The following is a 22,737-nucleotide window of genomic DNA, read 5'->3' as shown; positions in this document are numbered from 1 at the left end:
CATAATTCGTATGGAGTCTTTTCGACAGCTTTAGACGGAGCTCTATTTATAGTGAGTGCAGCTGTATTTAGTGCATGTCCCCAATATTCTAATGGAAGTTTGGCCTGACCCATCATTGACCTGACCATGTCTAGCAAGGTTCTGTTCCTCCATTCTGACACACCGTTCCATTGTGGTGTTCCAGGAGGAGTCAATTCTGATAGAATTCCACATTCTTTCAGATGGTCATCAATTTCATAGCTCAGATATTCACCGCCTCTATCAGACCGCAGTGCCTTAATCTTCTTGCCTAATTGATTCTCTACTTCACTCTGAAATTCCTTGAATTTGTCAAAGGATTCAGACTTATGCTTCATTAGGTAGACATAGCCATATCTACTGAAGTCATCAGTGAAAGTGATAAAGTAGCTGAAACCACCTCTAGCATTTTTACTCATTGGTCCATATACATCTGTATGGATTAAACCCAATAGTTCATTTGCTCTATCTCCAACTTTAGAGAAAGGTTGCTTTGTCATTTTGCCAAGTAAACATGATTCGCATTTATCATAATCCTCTAAGTCAAATGGTTCTAGAATTCCTTCCTTTTGAAGTCTTTCTAAGCGTTTCAAGTTTATATGGCCTAATCGACAATGCCACAGATAGGTGAGATCTGAATCATCCTTTTTGGCCTTTTTGGTATTTATGTTATATACTTGTTTGTCGTGATCTAATAAATAAAGTCCATTGACTAATCTAGCAGATCCATAAAACATCTCTTTAAAATAAAACGAACAACTATTGTCTTTTATTAAAAAGGAAAATCCCTTAGCATCTAAGCAAGAAACTGAAATGATGTTTTTAGTAAGACTTGGAACATGGAAACATTCTTCCAGTTCCAAAACTAGCCCGGAGGGCAACGACAAATAGTAAGTTCCTACAGCTAATGCAGCAATCCGTGCTCCATTTCCCACTCGTAGGTCGACTTCACCCTTGCTTAACTTTCTACTTCTTCTTAGTCCCTGTGGATTGGAACATAAGTGTGAGCCACAACCTGTATCTAATACCCAAGAAGTTGAATTAGCAAGTATACAGTCTATAACGAATATACCTGAAGATGGAACGACTGTTCCGTTCTTCTGATCTTCCTTTAGCGTCAAGCAATCTCTCTTCCAATGCCCCTTCTTCTTGCAGTAGAAGCATTCGGATTCAGAAGTGGGTTGACTGACCTTCCTCTTTACAGATTTGGCGCTAGTTTGCTTAGTTGGGCTGGCCTTGTTGCCACCTTTCTTAGAATTCCTCTTCTTTCCAGATTTCTTGAACTTGCCCCCACGCACCATAAGCACATCCTGCTTATCACTTTTGAGCGTCTTTTCAGCGGTCTTCAGCATACCGTGAAGCTCAGTGAGCGTTTTGTCCAGACTATTCATACTGTAGTTCAGTTTGAACTGATCATACCCGCTATGAAGAGAATGGAGGATGGTGTCTATAGCCATTTCCTGAGAAAATTGCTGATCCAGCCGACTCATATTCTCAATGAGTCCAATCATTTTGAGAACATGTGGACTTACGGGCTCGCCTTTCTTAAGCTTGGTCTCAAGAATTTGCCTATGAGTCTCGAATCTTTCGACTCGAGCCAGATCTTGGAACATGTTCTTCAACTCACTGATGATTGTGAAAGCATCTGAGTTGATGAACGTTTTCTGCAGATCCGCACTCATGGTGGCGAGCATTAGACATTTCACATCCTTGTTGGCATCAATCCAACGATTGAGGGCTGCCTGAGTGACCCCGTCGCCTGCGGCTTCGGGCATCGCCTCTTCTAGGACATACTCCTTTTCTTCCTGCATAAGAACTATTTGCAAGTTCCTTTGCCAGTCAAGGAAGTTTTTCCCGTTCAACTTCTCCTTTTCGAGAATTGATCGAATGTTGAATGAATTGTTGTTTGCCATATTAAAAACTACAATTGAAAAGAATAAACAAATAAATAACCATTCACAGTTTCTCTTAATAAACTTAAATTCTAGCATACATGCATAATTCAATGTTTATTAAGCATTTTATTCAAGTTATGTGTTCCAGCAGGTGTGAATAAAATGATTCCAAGATCCTAAAATCATTGAAGAACTAAGCACAGTTTGTCGGCTTAATCCTAAAACATCTTAGGTAAGCAAAAGCCTTTTGCTAATAGTCTAGAAACTATTCTTGGTTGATAGGTACGTCTAAGAACTTATTAGGTAAACCTATCGATTTTGCCACGACATAAAAGGACTCCTTACTTATATCGTTGAGTTTCACCAAAACTAACATGTACTCAAAATTATTTGTGTACCTTGCCCCTTTAGGACCAATAAGTAACACCTCGCTGAGCGAAAACTATTACTAGATTGATGTAAAGGATATCCAAGCAAGTGTATATTTTGGCATGGCACCTTTTAACTCAATTTTTAAGTTTGGAACTTAAGGCTCTTACTATGTTGGTTAGATTTTAAGTGAACTAAAATCCTTAATCATGCAACATAATCAAGCTTTTGATCTCATGCATTTTAAGACATATTTAAAAGCAATAAATAACTTAAAACATGCATAAGATAAATGTGATCTAGTATGGCCCGACTTCATCTTAAAGCTTTGACTTCAAAGTCTGTCTTGAAAATCTCCGTGGGAGGCACCATTTTCTTCAAATAGGATAAGCTATAATTAAAACTAATTACAACTATTTGATGGTACGCAGACCATATTTGAATTGAAAAACAACTTTGGTACTTTAGACCAATTACATTCAAATTAATGGTACGCAGACCATATTTTCTATCCTATTTGGGCCATACTAGTCACTTCATAACCTGCAAAACAGTACATATACAATATATACCATTCACCCATTCATTATCATGAATGGCCCACATAGCTGGTTAGTAAAACACATTATGCATCACGTAAACATTTGCAGCAATTATTCAAGGGCACCAATAATCTACCAATTATTCAGTCCTTATTAATTCTAATCAAGTTGTTTTAACCTTAAGGATTTGTAGACCTAATCAAGAGTTTATGACTAAAAAGGGCTCCCACTCAAACCAATAAATTCATATGCTTTACTAATTTTAAACATAAAAATGTATTTCTAGTCTAACCGGAAACATACAAATTTAATTAAAATTTAAAGCTCATATAAATTTATAATTGAATCCAAAAAGTTTAATTTAATTTCAGTCGTATTTAAATTAATTCATGATTTTAATTTTAGTAAAATAATTAGAATAAATAAAATTTATTATAATTAAAATATTCAAAATTAAAATCCAAGAAAATAATTTAAATTATTAATTTTAAAATTAATTAAAATTACGTAAACTGAAAATTTCAAATTAAACATTCAAAACGATCTAATCGCAACGCAAACACCCTACGCATCGCACGCCCATGGGCCACACGCACACAGCCATCGCTGGCCATGTGCGCGCAGCCCATGCGCTCGTCGCATAGCTGCTGCTTCTACCCTTCGCAAGTCATCGCACGAGTTGGTGCTCGCTGCGCGCGCGCCAGCGCTCGATGCACGCGAGCCATCGCTTGCTGTGCGTGCTCGCCAGCGCTCGCTGCGCGCGCTCCAGCGCTTGATGCACGCGAGCCATCGCTCGCTGTGCGCGCTCACCAGCGCTCGCTGCGCGCGCTCCAGCGCTCAATGCACGCGAGCCATCGGTCGCTGTGCGCGCTCGCCAGCGCTCGCTGGATGCGAGCCAGCGCTCGCTGCGCGCGGCATCGACGCTGGGCGCAGCACTCGTGGCACGCGTTGTGGCGCAGCTCGCTTGCTGCCCACACGCGACTGCCGTGCCTTGCCTTCGCCCATGCCCATTCGTCCATTGCTCGTAGCCCACGACACAAGGCAGGGCTGCTGCCTTGTGCTCGTGCACCATGCCCTTGCTCATTGCATTCGTGCCGCATGGGCGACGAGCTCCCTTGCTCGTCGTCGCATGCCCGCACTATACAACACCCCTTAAGGGTAACACGTAGCGTCCATTGCTTTGTGCGTGCAAGTTATATGAACGAATCGCATAAAATTTTAAAATTTTATATTTAAAATTAATGACAAATTAATAAATTAATATTAATTTCATAATTTTAGGGCGAAAAATCGAAAATTTATTATTCAATTGATTTCCGATTAACATGGATTCAAGTCTAGGTCATAAAAATTTAAAATTTATCATAAATTTACAATTTTTATGGTGGTTTTTAATCATAGGTATCTAATTAAATTATAATTAATTATGAAAATCAAATTAATTCTAAATTATTCTAATTTTCAACAAATTAATCATAATTACAAATTAGATTGCATAATTAACAAGGCTAGGCATTCAAACTTGTTAAACATATACAGTAGGTCAATCAAAAATTCAAGATTTATCAACAAGAATCGCAAATATTTAATTTAACATCTTAAATTTACGAAATTTTGCATTCGAAAAACTAAAACCTTCGAAAACTCATAGTTAGGCTTCGAATTTGAGAATTCTGGGTTCGGCAGAAAAATACTCTTTTTGTCAAAATTTTAGAATGCCTTTTACATGCGGAATTGACACAAAAATCACTCGATTTGGATGAGTAACGAAGAAACTGCCGAAAAACTGCGTACGTATAATTAAATAAACGCAATTTGCAATTAATTAACAATTACGAAAATTAATCACCCCTTTTAATTCTTGCAAATTTGTAATATTTAACCATGTTCATGCAATTTAGATTATGAAAATAATAAGAGGCTCTTGATACCACTGTTAGGTTATGATACATATGACAATTCATAAATCATGCGGAAAAACCATTTAGCCAGGAATACATATTATTTACACATAATCATATAGCATAGTTTAGATGCATACTCTTTGTTGCGTGCCTTCCCTAGCTGCGCCCGAACCTAACAAGAACAAGTCTTTAGGACTCCAAGTGTCGTCCCTCCGTAGATAGTCCACAGCACGTCCGGATCCGCCTTAAGATTGACCAACTAGAATCGCCCTTAAGGTACTAAAAATTTCGGCACTTTTGAGCAAGGAATGTGACTGAATTTTTCTCTCAAAAAACTCACTTTGAATACTTGAAAACTCGTTATAAATTGTGAACCCAGGCCACATATTTATAGGGGTATGGAAAGAGAATTGGAATCCTATTAGGATACGAATTAATTAAATTAGAATCATAATAAAACTCTTATTTAATTAATTTATCAAATAGAATTAGGAATTTAATCATTAAACGAATCCTGTACGTTTTAGGTTTCGTATGTGAACACAAACACCCACGCACGCACAGCAGCCCACGAGGGGCGCCATGCCCGCACGCGCACAGCCCGAGCATCGCAGCCCACGATTGCCGCAGCCTTGGGCGTGCGCTGGGCCTGCCTTGCGGTGGGCCTGGCGCAGCTTTGGGCTGGCGTGTTGTGGCGCGCGTTTCCCTTGCTGGACGTGGGCCTGGCTTCGTGCTGGGCCTTCGTCTAGCAAGCTCGTCCGATGCTAATTCGTACGACGCGCTTCCGATTAATTTTCCGATTCCGGAATTCATTTCCGATACGAACAATATTTAACATTTCCGATTCCGGAATTAATTTCCGTTTCGAACAAATATTTAATATTTCCGTTTCCGGAATTATTTTCCGATTCCGATAATATTTCCGATTCAGACAATATTTCCGTTTCCGGTAATATTTCCGATTCCGGCAATATTTCTATTTCCGATAATATTTCCCGATACGTACCATGTTTCCGTTTCCGGCAACATCTACGACTTGGATAATATTTATATTTCCGATACGATCCATATTTCCGTTTCCGGCAATATCATCGTTTCCGGAGTATTCATTTCTTGCCTGTGACGATCTCAGCTCCCACTGAAACCAAGATCCGTCGATTCCGAATATCCATAGATGGAGTATTTAATGCCATTAAATACTTGATCCGTTTACGTACTATTTGTGTGACCCTACGGGTTCAGTCAAGAGTAAGCTGTGGATTAATATCATTAATTCCACTTGAACTGAAGCGGCCTCTAGCTAGGCATTCAGCTCACTTGATCTCACTGAATTATTAACTTGTTAATTAATACTGAACCGCATTTATTAGACTTAACATTGAATGCATACTTGGACCAAGGGCATTATTTCCTTCAGAAAGGGCCTTCAAACGAAGCCCATTGTTTCCACCGTTTCAACACCGGAACAGGTTGTTTGCAAAATATATAAATCACAAAGCAATTGATGTTAATTGGAAATTGATAAGATTGTCGCTAAAACGCTATCAATGGGTTAATATTTAATACGGTCCGATTTGGTGTGATTTGGGACAAAATCCAAACCAAGTTGTAATATTATGGTTTGACATTTTTCCAAATCAAACCGGACCATATTAGTCTCCATACTGAACCAAACCAACACGTATTTGGTTTATGATTTTATTGAGAAATTTTCAATTTGGGACAAAACCCAAACCAAACTGTAATATTATGGTTTGACATTTTTCCAAACCAAATCGGACCATATTAGATACCGAACCAAACCAAACTGTATTTGGTTTATGGTTTATACTTTATTGACAAATTTTCAATTTTTAATTTCCGATTTTGCAGTTCACACAGTAGAAATCGGGAGTTGGTCAGTTGGAGGAGGAAGGTGAAAACTTTAAGTAGAAAATGAGTGCATTTAATTTTCCAAAATTCCAAAAACTATGTTGTACATTATATCTTAATATGTTAAATAGTGATACAGTATACGATAAAAGTTTAAATCATATGTTACATTTTAGTATGGTTTGGTTTGGTTCGCGAATAACGGTTTAAACGATAAAACCATAATAAAATACGATTTACGGTTTGGTTCGGGTTTATCTGTCAAACCAAACCCATTTCATAAATCCTATTCAGCTAAAAAATTTAACCAAACCGTAATTTTCATACCATACACCAAATCGAACTGTGAGAATACGGTTTGATTTATAATTTGGTCTGGTTTAAACCAAACTCTAAAGATCCCCACGCTAACCTACAAAACTTAGTAAGTCCTCATAATTACGTAATAGTATGGTAAGTAGACCTTAGGGTGAAGGTAGTATAATACTTACTTCGTAAGATTATTAAGAATTACTCCATATTGAGTTACTTTAGACTAAAATTCTCCCTCAAATGCAACTCGATAACACCACCCTTAAGTCACCGGGGCCAGATGGAATTCCTCCGGTATTTATTCAAAAAAATTGGGACTTGGTGGGTCCAAATATTTGTGATGTTGTGCATTCTTTTGTCGCTTCAGGGCATCTTCTGAAGAAGGTTAATTGGACCTTTATCACTCTTATTCCTAAAGAAGCAAGGGTAGAGGAGGTGAGCAAGTTCAGACCGATAAGCTTATGTAACTCGACGTATTAAATAATTACAAAATGCATGGTGAACATATTGAAGGTAATTATGCTTGATATTAAGGCGGACTATCAAAATGCTTTTGTTTCCGGACGATTGATGGTGGATAATTGTTATATTGCATCGGAGCTAATGGCCTATGTTCGAAGAAAGAGGAAGGGAAAATAGTTTGCAGCAATCCTGAAAGTTGATTTAAGTAAGGCCTTTGATCGAGTTCGATGGGACTTCCTTTAGTGGCAATGCGGTTCTCTGAGGTTTGGGTTCATCGGATTATCCAGTGTGTCTCTACAGTGTCATATTCAGTCCTAGTGAATGGGAATTGTCTACGCCCTTTGTGCCAAACTCTGGGTTGCGGCAGAGTGATCCACTGTCATTGTACTTATTTATTTTGTGCATGGAAGTCTTGTCAAAGAGGTTGAGCTGGATTCAACTAAAAAGGAAAATCTCTAGCATCGAAGTTGCTCGTTCATCGCCTCCTATCTCTCTTTTTATTTGCAGATGATGCTCTCTTCTGCTTTAAAGCAAAGTCGGATCCGTGCCGTATCATGAGGGAATGTATTGACTCATTATCTGACATGTCAGGAGAATTAATTAACTTTGATAAGTCATGTGTGACCTTTATCCCCAATACTCCTTCATTATTCATTCGGATCCTTACGAGGCCTATGGGAGTGAAAAGCGATACTAAATTGGGAACGTATCTGGGGTGCCCTATGGATGTGGATAGGAGAACGATGTCTCAGTTATCACAAATTTAGGAAAAGCTTCTCAAGAAACCTAGCTCCTGGAAATTCATGCATCTCTCTCAAGCGGGGAAGATTATCTTGATGTTGGTATTCTTGTTGCACTTTCCACTAATGTTTAGGGTTTAGGGTTTAGGGTTTAGGGTTTAGATGAGGGGTTGAGGGAACATATGACGGGTTTTGCTGGAGTAATTCAAAGAATGGGCAAATTTCTATTAAATCAGCATATTGGTTCTTAATTAATCAACATCACCCCCCTTCTGTGACACCATTCTGGAAGGTATTATGGAAGCGTAACATCCCACCGAAATGGAATTTTTTTTTGCTGAAAATTATTAAATGGGGTCGTCCCAACAAGACAAATCTGAAGAAGAGAGGGCTTACGGTTGATGGATTATGTCCGTTGTGCTCAATGCAGGAAGAAACGAATGATCACCTGTTTCGAGATTGCTCTATCTCCGATCATATTTGTAATCGAGGTCGCTTAGGATCCCATTGATGCCTAATTGTATATTGGTAAGTGGATAATAAGTATCCTCATATTTCTCTTTAAAAAGGATAGTAGGGATGATGTGAGAGTAATAGAATTTATCTCGACCTTGTGGGCTCTCTGGCTTCATAGAAATGAAGTCGTGTTCAAAAACACGTTATGCTCCACAGCTAGTGTGTTGGTTTTAGTTGAGAAATCAAGGAATAAATGGCAAGAGGCAGTGAAGCTTAGACTTCTGGAGTTGGTAGCGTCAGGGCTTAATGTCAACAATGGAAAGCACAAGCCTTTTGTGTGGAAAAGGGGTGCTCCTATGCAAGGTACGTTTATTTCTCTAGTGGTGGATGCCGCCTGGAAAAGAAAAAGAACAGAAAGAGAAGGGAGAAGGAATGGGGTGCAGCTATAGCATGGAAGGGTGAGCAGGAGGTAGAGTCTCATATCCAAGAGTGGAAGAGGGTATGCGCTTCGTGCCCCATGCCTGAGTGCAATGCAATGTATGAAGGCTTGATGGGAGTTGTTCATAAGGCCCCTAATGTTTTCATCAAGACTGACTGACAAGAGGTGATTGATGCTCTTAGAGATCTTGTCTCTGCCGATATCTGCATCCAACACATCGTCCGTACATAGTCTTGTTAGCCTCTTTGTCTGTTTTTCATTATGTTGTGTGTATTAAGGTTAGTAGACTAATGGTTTACGGAAGCCCATGATCTTGCCACTAAGGTAAGAAAAGGGGATTTTTGTTAATTTTAATTTTGTGGCTGTCAAAAAAAAAAAAACACCACCGATAAGGCTAAAAGTCATATAGGATAGGATAAAATTTTACTTCATCTCAATCATTCTAAAATAATTGCAACAGTTTAGCTATTGCATTATCCATTTACTAACAATTTTGACCACTTTAATTTAATACTCCCTCCGTCTCATAATATAGTGCCCGTTTGACATTTTTCACGGAAATTATAGAATTTGGAAAAGGATAAGATTAACTATTAATGTTGTTGTACTTTACTAGAAAAGTACACAATTTTGTTTTATTTTTTAAACAAAAAGACAAAAGACTATAAATTATAGGACCACATCTTCATGGTACAAACATTAATTATTTGACCACACTTTTTTCATGGTATGAACATTAATTATGAGACTACATTTTGTAGGTAAAAGTAGATTAATTGGGGAATTTAAGTTGTTTGATATCAATTGATTAAATAGGATATTGTAAAAGTAGACAAAACACTTAGAGACATCCAAAAAAAAAAAAATAGGCATTGTATTTTGGGATGGAGGAATAAATAATTAAATAATATTAATTATCAATTCTTAAATGAACTTGGTCCACTCTAAATTTATTGTGGACCATGCCTTAAAATAAAGTCTAACAACTTGTTCCTAATTTATTTTGGCATTTTCTTAGGATTATTATGAATAAAAATATGAAATGAGTGTCGTTGATACAGGATGTGCTTGAAATTGAATAATGTGAATTTAAGTCACAATTCGCTTTTAAAAACATAGGGTTACTTGTTTCAAAAAATGATTATTATGTCTAAGAATTTTGGTGTTTAATTTATTATAGTTACTATATGAACAATAAAAGTTACTAGGAGTGTAAAAATGTGCTAGAGAAAATTATTGATTTTGAGTACACACTAATATTATTATAGATCAGACCTACGCAAGAATAATCGTAAATTAATAGTCAAAGTCGTGTTTATGCACTAGTACTACGTACTCCGTGTTACAGAAGAACTCTAACTCAAATCGTCAATGTCGGTAAAGAGGACAAAGGAACTACAAGTATAAGAGTTTTGATACTTCGAAGTGGACACCTCTGTCAAATTGCCAATGTCAACAAAAACAATTGTCCGGCTTAACGTCCGTAGAAACTCCAACGACTTGGACTTGGAAGTTCGGTTTGTTCCGTTTTTCATAAAAAAAATTATAAGGAAATAAAAAACTAAACCCCTAACATAGAATCAACCAATCAATAAAGTATACTCCCTCCGTCCCGGAATACTTGACCTGTTTTCCTTATCGGGCCGTCCCTTAATACTTGACCTGTTTCTAAAAATGGAAATATTCTAACAATATTATATTATTTCTCACTCCACCCCTATTAACCCACCTACCCCCTACTCCATACAAAAAATAATTAAAAATTCAACTCCTACTCTCCCCCAACCCCACCCCTTCACACATTTCCCACTAACTACATTAAACTAATACCCCACTATCAACTACTCCCTCCATTCCTTTTTGTTGTTCCCCTAAAGAATGTTGGGTGTGGTTTAAGAAAACTGAATCTTGGTTTGTATTGGGATATGAGTAATGATTGGGTGTAAGAATAATGATTGGGTGTAAGAGATTATATATTTAAAATAAGGTAAGGAGAGAGAAAATATTAAATAAATAAGATAAATGGGAGAAATTTTATTATTAATAACAAACAAAAAATGATTAAATTCGAACCAGAAAAATCGAACCACAAAATTGCAGAAAATTCGTACCAGAAAAATCAACAAAAAGATCAAGAAAATCCAACCAAAAACCCCCAAAAAATTCAACAGCAATCAACCCAAATTCAACCAAAATCAACCGAGAATTCAACCCAAATTCAACCAAAATCAAACCCAGAAAATCGAATAAATAATTTTAAAAAATAAACCCAGAATTCAACCCAAATTAAACCCAGAAATACGAACAAGTTTAACCCAAATTAAACCCAGAAAATCGAGCAAATTTAACCCAGAAAACCGAACAACAAATTCAACCCAATTTGAACAAATTCAACCCAGAAAATCGAATAAATTCAACCAAAAATCGAGCAAAATTCAACCCAAATCCAACCCAGAAATGCGAACAATTTCAACCCATAAATACTCACAAATTCAACCCAAAATCAACCACCAAATTCGACCAAATTTAACCCAAAAATCAACCCAATAATTCAGCCAAAAATCGACGAAAATCAACTGAAAAATTCGACAAAAACCACCCAGAAAATTCGACAAAAACCACCAAAAATTCGACAGAAACCACCAAAAATTCGACAGCAATCAACCAAAAAATCTAGCAAAATAAACCCAGAAAATTCAACGAAAAAATACAACATAATAATTAATAACACTTGATCCTTACTATCACTCACGATTTTAAGGATTTAGAGGTCAAATTCGACCATAAAAACTCTAGATCTAGAGTTTTTATGGTCGAATTTCACCATCTAAAGCCATATTTCCGTATTCTATAACTTTAACGGAGGGTGGTGGCGGCGGCGGAGGTTTGGTTGTGGTGGCGGCGGCGATCTCACTCCCGGTATGAAAGAACAGGGAGATCTTTAGGAGGAGAGAGTGAAAAACAGAGCAAGAAAATGAAGAGAGAGAGAGAGGGATAGTAAGATAATGAAGAGAGAGAGAGAGAAATCAGAAATAACGAAGAGAGAAATCAGAAATAATGAAGAGAGAGAGAGAGAAATCAGAAATAATGAAGAGAGAGAGAGAGAAATGAGGAGGGGGGTTGAAGTGAAAGTGACGGGTAGTGGGGTGGGGTTATGGGGGATGGGAAATTAATTAAATAAGGTGGGTGGGGTAAAAGTGGGTGGGAAAGGGTAGAATCTTAGGGTATTTTTGGTAAATAGTGGGGAATCTTAGGGTAAATTGGTAAAAAACTATGGCCAAAAATAGTAAAGATTCAGTAGGGGAACAACAAAAAGAAACGCCAAAAAAGGAAATGGGAACAACAAAAAGGAATGGAGGGAGTACTACCTATTAAATTAAATAAGTCAATTCAAGTCCCTTAAACTCTGTGCCGGTCAAACCGGGTCGAGTATTCCGGGACGGAGGGAGTATAAGGTTAATTATTGACCGTAATTTGCATAAAATTTGCCGTCTGATTAGCCTCCCAAAAAATGTGGTAAAAAGAGCTTGAGTTGAAATTTTAAAGATCCTAATCCACGTCGCCAGTGATATTGAAGATCAACCTATTTTCTATTTAATTTATAGATAATACTTTTAGTTTTTGTTAAGGAAATCTTAAACATTTTGGGGTCACGTGCTATTTATAATACTGATTATTACTCTTTTTGTCCCTTGATACTCGCCTGATTAGATCGACACATAGTTTTAGGTAATTTAATTGACTTATTAATTTATTAGGTGTTAGTTGATAGTGGGGTATTTTTTTAACGTATTTAGTGGAAAATGTGTCAAATAGGAGTGAGGATGAGGTGGGGGTTGAATTTTTTAATGTTTTTTTAAGGAAATAGGAAAATATGTAGGTCTATGTTTAAGTGAGATAAATGATACTCGGTATAATATTAGTTGAAATATGTCATTTATAAAAAATGAGCGAGTATTAAGGGACGACTTTATAAGAAAAGTGGAGAGAGTACTAAGGGACAGATAGAGTACAAAATTTTGTTTTCTAATTTTTTTATTTATAAGTCACAAATTATACAGTATATTGTAGACCTAGTGCGTGAAAGACTCTTGGGTTGTGGTTTTTTAGAAATTCTTTTTGTCAAGTTTAAAACAAAACGAAAATGTAGGAGTGGAATGGTGAAGTTTGATAGGCAAAAAATGGAGGAAAATGTGTTCCCTTTCTTTTAAAAGAAAAATGTTTTCTACTTTAAAAGAATTATCATCCATTGCAGGGGAAATTGTTTTTCACCTAACAAAGGAGTGATAATATTTTATCACCCAATCAAACACACCCTTAACATACAGAGTAGTAAATAGTATTCTAGAATGGAAAAAAAAAATAGCATGTAGCAAAAGCACTTATAAATGGTCTCACCCAGTAACACTAGTCGCTTGACAAAGAAACCAAAACCAAAACCAAAACAAAAACAAAAACCAGAAGTATGTCTCTCTTCACTATCTACCCCATACTGTATGTTCTAAACACTATAATCATAGTTTTCACAACAACAAATGCCATCCATGATCCTATCTTAACCAGTAATGGCATAGATCATCTTGCATTACTAGCTATCAAGTCGAAGATTACTCATGACCCTCATGGGGTTTTGAGTTCTTGGAACGAGTCTGCCCATTTTTGCCTATGGGAAGGAGTCACTTGCAGTCACCATCATAAAAGAGTAACAACATTGAGGCTATCAGCTACAGGGCTAACAGGAACTTTATCGCCTTCTGTAGGAAACCTCAGTTTTCTTCATCAACTCATACTAATCAATAACTCTATTAGCGGCCCTATACCTCCTGAAGTTGGTCGTCTTTTTAGGTTGCGAAGACTTCTTTTGCTCAACAATGCATTTGAAGGAGAAATCCCTGCAAACATCTCTGGTTGTCTGCAACTCAATAGTTTAAGACTGAGTCGCAACAAACTTTCTGGGAAAATCCCTTTCGAGCTTAGCTTCTTGTCGAAACTAGAAGAACTCGCACTTGATTACAATAACTTCACAGGTGACAACCTTTCTCCACTGGCAAATTTAACTTCACTGCAACAATTGTACCTGTCGAATCAAGCAGGGCCTGGCTTTCAGGGTAGAATCCCGGATTTCATTGGGAAGTTCAAAGACCTCGCAACTCTTGGAATAGGAGCCAATAGCTTCAATGGTAAGATTCCTCCATCCTTATACAACCTTTCTAAGATGGAAATATTATCCTTATCTACAAATCAACTAGAAGGGAGTCTTCCACCTGATATTGGCTTCTATTTCCCACAACTTCGATGGCTACAGGCAAGTGCAAACAACCTCTCTGGACTTATTCCCTTCTCATTATCTAACCTCTCTAGGCTTGAATTATTAGATCTTGCATCTAATAATTTTAGAGGAAAGTTCTTGTTTGATGGGAGAAATATGCAAAATCTCACAATGTTATTCCTATATGATGCTAATGTAGGAAGAGGAGAACCTGATGACCTCAATTTTCTAGACACTTTAGTTAACTGTAGTCACCTGGAAAGCTTGTCAATTAGCAATAACCATTTTAGCGGGATCCTTCCACATTCCATAGCCAATTTATCCACCACAGTTCGATACTTAGATTTCGCAAACAATCAAATATCAGGAACAATTCCTTTGGGGTTGGATAAGTTTCAAAGCCTACAATATCTTGTTCTAAATGATAATCAATTCACTGGAACTATTCCGGATAATATTGGTAAGATTCCCATGTTACAAGAAGCATATTTCGCCAAAAACAAGCTCTCTGGTAGCATTCCCTTGTCTCTAGGAAATTTATCATGGTTGAGTTTACTGGCCTTTGAATTCAACAAACTTCAAGGGACAGTGCCTCCTACTCTTGGTAATTGCAAGAGTTTACTATACCTCTACCTTAGCCATAACAATCTAGTTGGAAATGTACCTAAGCATCTCTTTCAAGCTTCCGAATTAGTTGAACTTCTTCTTGACCATAACCATCTCCAAGGCAATCTACCTTCAGAGATTGGTGACTTAAAGAATTTAGTAAGTGCAGATATGTCCTATAACAATTTTTCTGGTACTATTCCAACTAGTCTTGGCCAGTGTGTAGCTCTTACAAATCTGTGTTTAGAAAACAATTCCTTCATCGGATTCATACCTTCGTCTTTCAGTGTTTTGAAAGGTCTTGAGCTTCTTGATCTCTCTAGTAACAAATTGTCTGGCCAAGTACCGAAATACTGGTCTAACTTCTCCTCCATGGCGACCTTGAATTTGTCTTTCAATAACCTTGAAGGTGAAGTTCCAACCAATGGAGTTTTCTCTAATCTCAGTGCAATTTATGTTGATGGAAATACAAAGCTTTGTGGAGGGATTCCACAGCTCAAACTGCCAAGCTGCCCAACAATGAAATCAAAGGGGAAAAAGAAGCCTCGTGCGATTGTGATAGCAGTCACCATATCATGTGTGATTGTGGGACTAGCGATTCTGTCTTCCGTCTATCTCCTTTGCTCAAAACGACGAAGGGAGGCTTCTTCTACAGAGACATCATTCAAGAAACCAATCATAAAAGTGTCATATGATATGCTCCTCAAAGCCACTGATGGCTTTTCTGAAGGAAATTTGATTGGTTCAGGTAGTTTTGGTTCTGTTTACAGAGGAACCCTTGTACTAGATGGAGTACAAAAGGTTGTCGCTATTAAAGTGATCAACAATCAGCGTCGAGGAGCAGGTAAAAGTTTTTTAGCAGAGTGTGAGGCCTTAAGAATAATCCGCCATCGGAATCTTGTAGGAGTCATCACTGCATGCTCAAGTATTGACTTTCAGGGTAATGTCTTCAAAGCACTGGTCTATGAACTCATGTCAAACGGGAGCCTTGACAGGTGGTTACATTCAAACCCAGAAGACGATTATCAGCTTCAGAACCTAAGCCTTCTGCAGAGATTAAATATAGCCATAGATGTAGCAAATGCACTAGACTACATCCACAATGGAAATGACATTCCTATCATCCATTGTGATCTCAAGCCAACGAATATTTTGATCGATGTGGATATGACTGCTCATGTTGGAGATTTCGGGTTGGTGAAGCTTATTCCAGAAATTTCTGAACAACTGCATAACAGCAGTTCTGTAGGAGTAAGAGGTACTATTGGTTATGCTGCTCCAGGTAAAATTACACTACTTGATCATAAAAATAATTCAAGATACTATGTTTAGAATAATATATTTATAATGTACTATGTGTGAAAATATGTTTTCTAGAGTATGGCCTTGGAGCTTCAGTGTCAGAAGCAGCTGATGTGTACAGCTATGGAATCATTTTACTAGAGATGATGACTGCAAAGAAACCCACTGATCTGATGTTCGAGGGAGATATGAACCTGCACAAGTTTGCAGAGTCGGCTTTGCCTGATCGTGTGCTGGAGATTGTAGATCCAAAGCTTAAAGTTGATGATTGTGAAGAAAGAAACATCAACTTGAATGATAAAAAGGCAGTCGTGACCAAGTGTCCTTTTGAGTGTATGAAATCAATGATCATGACTGGAGTGAGATGTTCTTCTGAGTTGCCACAAGATCGAATGGATATAAAAGATGTCATTCATCACCTGCAATCTCAAAGGGAGCACCTTCTCCTCTGTGGGAAGCGGCATAAAATCCAGCATATACTTTGAGGTACATTAGAATACTTTGATAGTATTATTCAAAAAGAATACGTTGATAGTGTAAACATCTCTGATTATGTAGATTCTAGAATCTAAGCAGAATCTGGACTAGTGGATTTTACAAATTTCAATCTTCGAAAAGTTTATGCACTGAATTAGTATATATAATACCTTCATCTGAGTCACTTATCAGAGGGAGGGGGGGGAGATGTCCTATACTGTCAAAATTCCTTCTATAACAGCAGAATTTCATGTTTTTTTGCAGGAAAATGGAGCAGCTTACCTCCTCAATGTGACTATCATGATTATGCTCATCCTCCCATCTACCAAGACAGATTTTCAGACGCCTTTCACATGCCGGCTGAAATACTTACTTTGTTTTATCGAGTATTCGAGGAAAGGAGTAGTTTACAGCAAATGTATCAGTTTGTAACTTTCTGATCCATGTAGTGCCTATTGCCTAACTGCCTCTCCTATTTTTCCCACTTCCCCACGGTCTATTAGATAAGTAATTGTAACTGCTTCATAAAAATACACTTATAGAGAATGGTTTCTTGTCAAATTTGATCATACGAAGTACTTCATATATATTGTAACTGTCAACCAAAGATCTCTATGTAGAATTGGGTGCAATTAATGGGTGTTGAGAAGCAAACTCAGAACGCAAACCTTTATCTGTTAAACAAAAATATATGATTCATGAAGATTAACTTCACTGGAGAATTTAAAAGACACTTATTGATCAGCCAACCATTCATCCATCCTTAAGAAAGATAGCAAGAATCAAACAGCAGCCCCAGACTCGCATGCTAACTATTCTTAACCAAGCAACACAATTCATAGTAGTAGCATTCTAGGTATTGAAGGGCTTCTGAGTTTCAGGCTTTCAGCCAAACAGTTTTTTTCTTTTTATTTTTCTTTGGGGCATTTTATCAAACACCTGGTGTGTACAATTGAAACAGTAACTTCAAAACGCTAGATCACATACCTGAGCGTTGTAGACTGATCCTCCTTCAGATCATTTTTATTGCAAGAAACCAAAGAGGTTCTTCGTGTTAATCGTGTGGTGGCAAAGACATTGCGTTCAGTGAGTACTCTGTCAGTCTGCCAGTACTGCCAACGTACGAAAACAAGTAGTCTTTCACAAGTACGACTCTATCTCAAATTAGTTTGTGAACATATCTAGCTTTAGGACATACGGAGCAATACTGGAAAATTAGTTACTAATTGAAGTGATTTTGTATTGAACACTAGAGCTGAAGCTTTTGATCATTACAAAGATACATTTCTCTTTTAAAACAAGGTGTTAATATGTCATCGCAGCAATGTTTGAGCTCACGGTGTAGAGAATCAATAGACGGTATCATTTGTCAATCAAAGTAGTGTTCGTATTAGTAAGTCCAACGGACAAACGTATTAGTAGATCATATTTACAGTTCAAATACATCAAAAAATAGGACAAACATCAGACCCTACACTAGTACACCAAAATGTAACCATCCCCGCCAATTTACCAAAACCCAATCATAGTACTTTAACATGTGTGAGTCTGAGATCTCATCCTTCACTCCAAAAGTCAGCCTCCCCATTTTGGAGGTTCAAGCAAACATAAGGGTATTCCCGATAGTACAAGTACCAGCATCGTTCACCATTCACTGTCTGAAGTGAAAAATGATGAGCTTAGTACGGCACAGTGAAGGGCAATGCATAAATGCCTGCATCGGCCAAGAAATGAGCACGTGGCTGCATTACAGCAGATGCCGAGCATGGGAGATTGTTAACACCATCATCACTGACTCTCAATCTCTTGGTTGATTTATCTCCACCCTTCTTACCAAATAGCCAATCTTCATCATCATCCTGGTCAACCACTAGTGTTATTTCAAGTGGAGGTGGCACCCAATCCACAAACAATTTTTTACATGTCAACTCTTTCTTCTGCACCCTCTTATCATGAGATGATAACTTCTCCAACTTCTCCCTAGACTGAATCTTGTCATGAGATGAGGGTATTTCCTTCTGAGACGCCGATGCAGTTGTCTTTGCTTTTAAACAAGAGACATCTGCTGGAACTAGTTGCAAAGTAGCACTACTTGTGGAAGCAGAAGCATCAAGACCTGGAGTCTCTAAGATAACACTTGTCTTCGCTTTCAATCCAGAGACATCTTTTCCTCTAATTGATGTATCTGGTCTTACACTGCTGACACAAGGCCGCACTTGACTGTGTAATATGACAGGGTCTTCTCTAGTCTGCAGCAACTGACTAAATTCTTGCCCTTTGCTTCCTGATGTACTAGGTTCCTCTCTTTTTTGAGAAGTTGACAACCGAATTCTAATTATGTTTCCTGCAATTTGAAAACAACTTCATTAGCACATATTTCAAGTTTACAAAATATGAATTGACCAATAACCAAATTCACCTATAGAGAGTACAACTCACCATTACTCTGAATGCCACTAGGAGATGGCATTGACCTCTTCCTCTTGCCACTATTTCCTGTGCTATCAGAAGAGCAAGGAGCATTCTGAGAGTCAATAGGCCGACCATGTTCCTCAGTAACACTGCTCCTCTCCAGCAATTCTGCACCTTTCACAGCCAACTTCCCTTTAGATTCTGCCAGCACATTTTCAGTTTTTAATAACTTATCAGCAAAACCCTGCTTCCCGCTTTCAGCAGGAGCAGTAGCCTCCTTAGCCCTCTTCTCTCTCTTCTTTTCTTTCTTCTCCTTCTTCCGTTCTTCTTTGTCTTTCTTCTTCTCCTTACGATCTTCTCTGTCTCTTTTCTTTTCCTTCCTGTCTTCTTTGTCTTTCTTCTTATCTGAAGATGCTTTTGACTTTTCTGTTCCCCTCTCTGAGATGCACTTCTCTACTTCCCTGTTCAAGTTGGCCTTCTCCTTTTCTTTTTGGAGCTTTAAAAGCACCAGAGTAGAAAATTCAGACCATATAATGGCACTGGGATAGAAATTCAGACCATAACAATGGCAGCAATCCAATAAAACAAGCATGACTGGGAGAATGGAGAGATTCACAATCCATTCAAGTCCACAACTTATCCGAATGCATGCAAAGGGTAACAACCATATGTCTTTAAACTAGACAAGTTCACTCATCAAAGCATGTCAGGAAATTCAGGGGTGCCCAAGGACATAATCTTCCCAACACTCGAGTGCAACAGGAAGAATGCCAGCACCCCGAAAACGAATCCAACATAGAACATCATTGGGAATCACTGCACATTAACATACAGAGTGCACAAAGAAACCATTTGCACCCAAAAAACTTTCAAAAGCCAGAAACCATTGCAGATCATGCACAGTAAACAAATTTTCAACACAGTAACCTTTTCCCAACTCAAATACATTTTGAAAGAAAGAGATTGAATAACATCCAGAGTAGGACAGAGCACACTGATTGGTTAAAACATTTCTGTAAAACAACTTTGAAACAATTTTTCAGAAAAATCATTGACATTTTCAAACAATAAAAAAACCCACTTGGTGAAGTAGCTACAAATACTACATATAATCATGGGGTGCCATTAACTGTCTTAGAAGGCAACTTAAAACTCTTTACAATATAAGAAACCCGCAATATCAGTACCTTTCATCCAAATAGTCTTATCCCAAAATAGTTTTGACAATTCGCACTATTTTATACAAGGCAACCTATTCCTCAGAATAAAGGGTTCAACGCAGATTAAACCCCGAGAATCAACGAATAACACAATGGGAAATCACAGCCTTATAAACCCAAATTCATCCGTTCAACTATATGACCATTGCTTCGGATTCTCAATACAGCCCCAATGAGTTCGTCTATCAGACAACAAAGGATTCGGTATTATGTACATAAGATCTAGCTATTGAACGCAAGAATTAGCCAAAAATCATACAATAACGAGCGATTGGTACCCTTTTCTGTTCTTTCTTTTTCTAAATCAATTACAATTTACATCTGAATATTCACTAATTCTTTTACATAAATATATACAATTAATTTAACACAAATTTAGCAAAGAGCATGTCGAGCATGTCATCATCATACTTTGGATAAACAAAAACTACACACAATTTCGATTTTTCAAAATTTGGGTGTTTTTGGGGCTCAACAAACCTTAATCGATAAGATCAAGGCCTCGTGGCTTGAGCACTTCCCAGCATACCCAGGTGGCGGGAATGGAAAACATCGAGCCATCTTCCCCAACAATATCAATTACAACAACAACAATCAAATTAAACCCCTCTTTTTTTTTCCCCAATTCCTCTCTAATCAACAACGATTCCAATCGTAGAAACCCTAAAAATTAAATTCTTCGACTAGGGTTGAAAATCGAAAGATCTGAAACTGTAGATCCTTCTAATTGAGTTGAAGATCTGATGATAAAAGATCCTATGGCGGGCTCCGATTAGATTGAAACCCTAGGGTTTGCTCGTCGGTCGCAGCGGCGTACGAAGAATGGAAGAGAGAGAAAGAGAAAGGCGCCTCCTCAAGGAATCTTATTATGAGAGGAGGAAAACAAATTGTGAGGTTTGATGGAGGGCAGACTTTATTTATAGGCAAAGTTTAACCGACCTTCTAGACTTTCGGTGATTTACGCGTTTTGACCCTTTTGCCCTTCTCCTTGTTTTGTTTTGGAAAGGATTGATGTCTAATGATGTAATTGCCTGCTAGTAATTGTTTTTACTTGTTTGTTGTAAGTTGTAAGATTTGGGCCTCATTGCCTCATTATTGGTCTCAGCCTGACCTAGAACACCTTGGATTCGTACCACAACGTTGAGCCGGCAATTTTTGATCCGTTTCGAAGTACTTTATTCGTATTGTGTTATTAGATTTTATCCCGTATGATATATGAGTTCTTTAAAAAATTTAAAGTAAAATAAAATTCTTATATATATTAACTGTTATATCTCTATTAAGGAACAGTAGAGGAGATTTCGGTAATAATATTTTTCGTGTCCCCCGTAGAAAAAACTAAAGCACCCTCTACCTTTTGCTCTCAAACCCTTCGTCGTTCATTCTCTCCTCCCATTCACCGCTACCTCCGCCGCTACATCACTCTCACATTATCTACTCCTCTCAACTCTTTAGTTCTCTCTCCTCCCTTCACTCAAAGATCTCAAATCTTCAGTTATACCTTTCTCTCTCATAGGGCTTTTTTGTCTTAAAAGATCCCCGCCATCTCACTGTCGTTTACCCTAAACGAAGTCCTTTTGGGGCGGGTATTGGGTCATTTCTAGGTTGGAATCGAAGTTGTTGATGAATGGTGGGTTGGGTTTGAGAGAGAGGGTGGTTGAGGAGGAAGAAGAGGAGAGTGTGGTGGAGGACGAAAGAGATTCTGACGGTGGTGGGTGGGGTAAAAGGTGGAGGATCTGACCGTGGGATCGGGTTCGGGTTCGGGTTTGGGTTTGGGATATCCTGGAAATTCGCTCCATTTCGACACTCTTTTTTCTCCCCCACTAATTCATAGGGAGAGAAAGTGAAAGAGAGAGAAATCGCCGAAGATGAGATCCTGAGATCAACGTCCAATTCTCGGCAACATAATACCGTTTTCCCTCATTATCTTCGTCGAATTATCAAGGCAATTATTTCTTTCAATCTCTCTATTTTTTTGATTAATTTTTCAATTGCATTGAAATTCCACCTGTCAATTATTGTTATGGTTCTGGTTTATCTTATTTTCACAGTAAATTTTAAAAAAAATGTGTGCAAGTTTCGTGATTATATCTATTCAACTTGCTCATTTGAGGGTTTTTAATTTTGTTGTTGATCCAATTTTCAGTTTATGTGTTCATTGGTTGTTAATTGATGTAATTAGTTTTCTTTGTTCTCATCCTTCTCTGTGGATCTGACAGTGTCTCTGTTCTCAAGAGGACTAAAGCTATCAAGGCCAGACTTGAGCAAATGGATCGCGCTACTGCTGAAAATTGCTGAAAATCGTTGCATATCTTTTAATTTGAGTACCCCAATTGACCGGTAAGGAACACTAATCTTGAAACTAATTGGGGTTTTAATTTTTTGTAATTTTTGTTCAGCAAAAAATATGTTGTGCTTTGGTTGGTAATTGAGATGGAAGTT

General features: G+C 37.8%; 2 protein-coding genes across 3 annotated transcripts; one reads left to right on the top strand and one right to left on the bottom strand.

The window, feature by feature from the left end:
* The first annotated feature begins 13,174 nt into the window (after nt 1–13,174).
* On the top strand, nt 13,175–18,019 carry LOC110786345 (probable LRR receptor-like serine/threonine-protein kinase At3g47570). The gene is made up of 3 exons (XM_021990888.2): nt 13,175–16,166; nt 16,262–16,672; nt 16,928–18,019. The coding sequence occupies exons 1-2, from the start codon at nt 13,475–13,477 to the stop codon at nt 16,669–16,671; spliced, it is 3,102 nt and encodes a 1,033-aa protein (XP_021846580.1). The 5' UTR covers nt 13,175–13,474; the 3' UTR covers nt 16,672; nt 16,928–18,019.
* Nucleotides 18,020–18,028: 9 nt separating this feature from the next.
* On the bottom strand, nt 18,029–21,194 carry LOC110786346 (uncharacterized). 2 transcript variants are annotated; one of them, XM_021990890.2, is made up of 3 exons: nt 20,776–21,194; nt 19,103–19,571; nt 18,029–19,007 (listed from the first exon to the last, which is right to left on the bottom strand). In XM_021990890.2, exons 1-3 carry the CDS (start codon nt 20,854–20,856, stop codon nt 18,343–18,345), a joined length of 1,215 nt encoding a protein of 404 aa, XP_021846582.2. In that variant the 5' UTR covers nt 20,857–21,194; the 3' UTR covers nt 18,029–18,342. The 2 variants fall into 2 exon arrangements, with proteins under 2 accessions (XP_021846582.2, XP_021846581.2); XM_021990889.2 differs by having other exon boundaries at nt 19,103–21,194.
* Between the last annotated feature and the right edge of the window lie 1,543 nt (nt 21,195–22,737).

Source organism: Spinacia oleracea, chromosome 6 (genome assembly GCF_020520425.1).
Source record: "Spinacia oleracea cultivar Varoflay chromosome 6, BTI_SOV_V1, whole genome shotgun sequence".
NCBI lineage: Eukaryota > Viridiplantae > Streptophyta > Magnoliopsida > Caryophyllales > Amaranthaceae > Spinacia > Spinacia oleracea.
The sequence above is the reverse complement of the archived record's forward strand: the minus strand, read 5'-3'. Positions and strand labels throughout refer to the sequence as shown.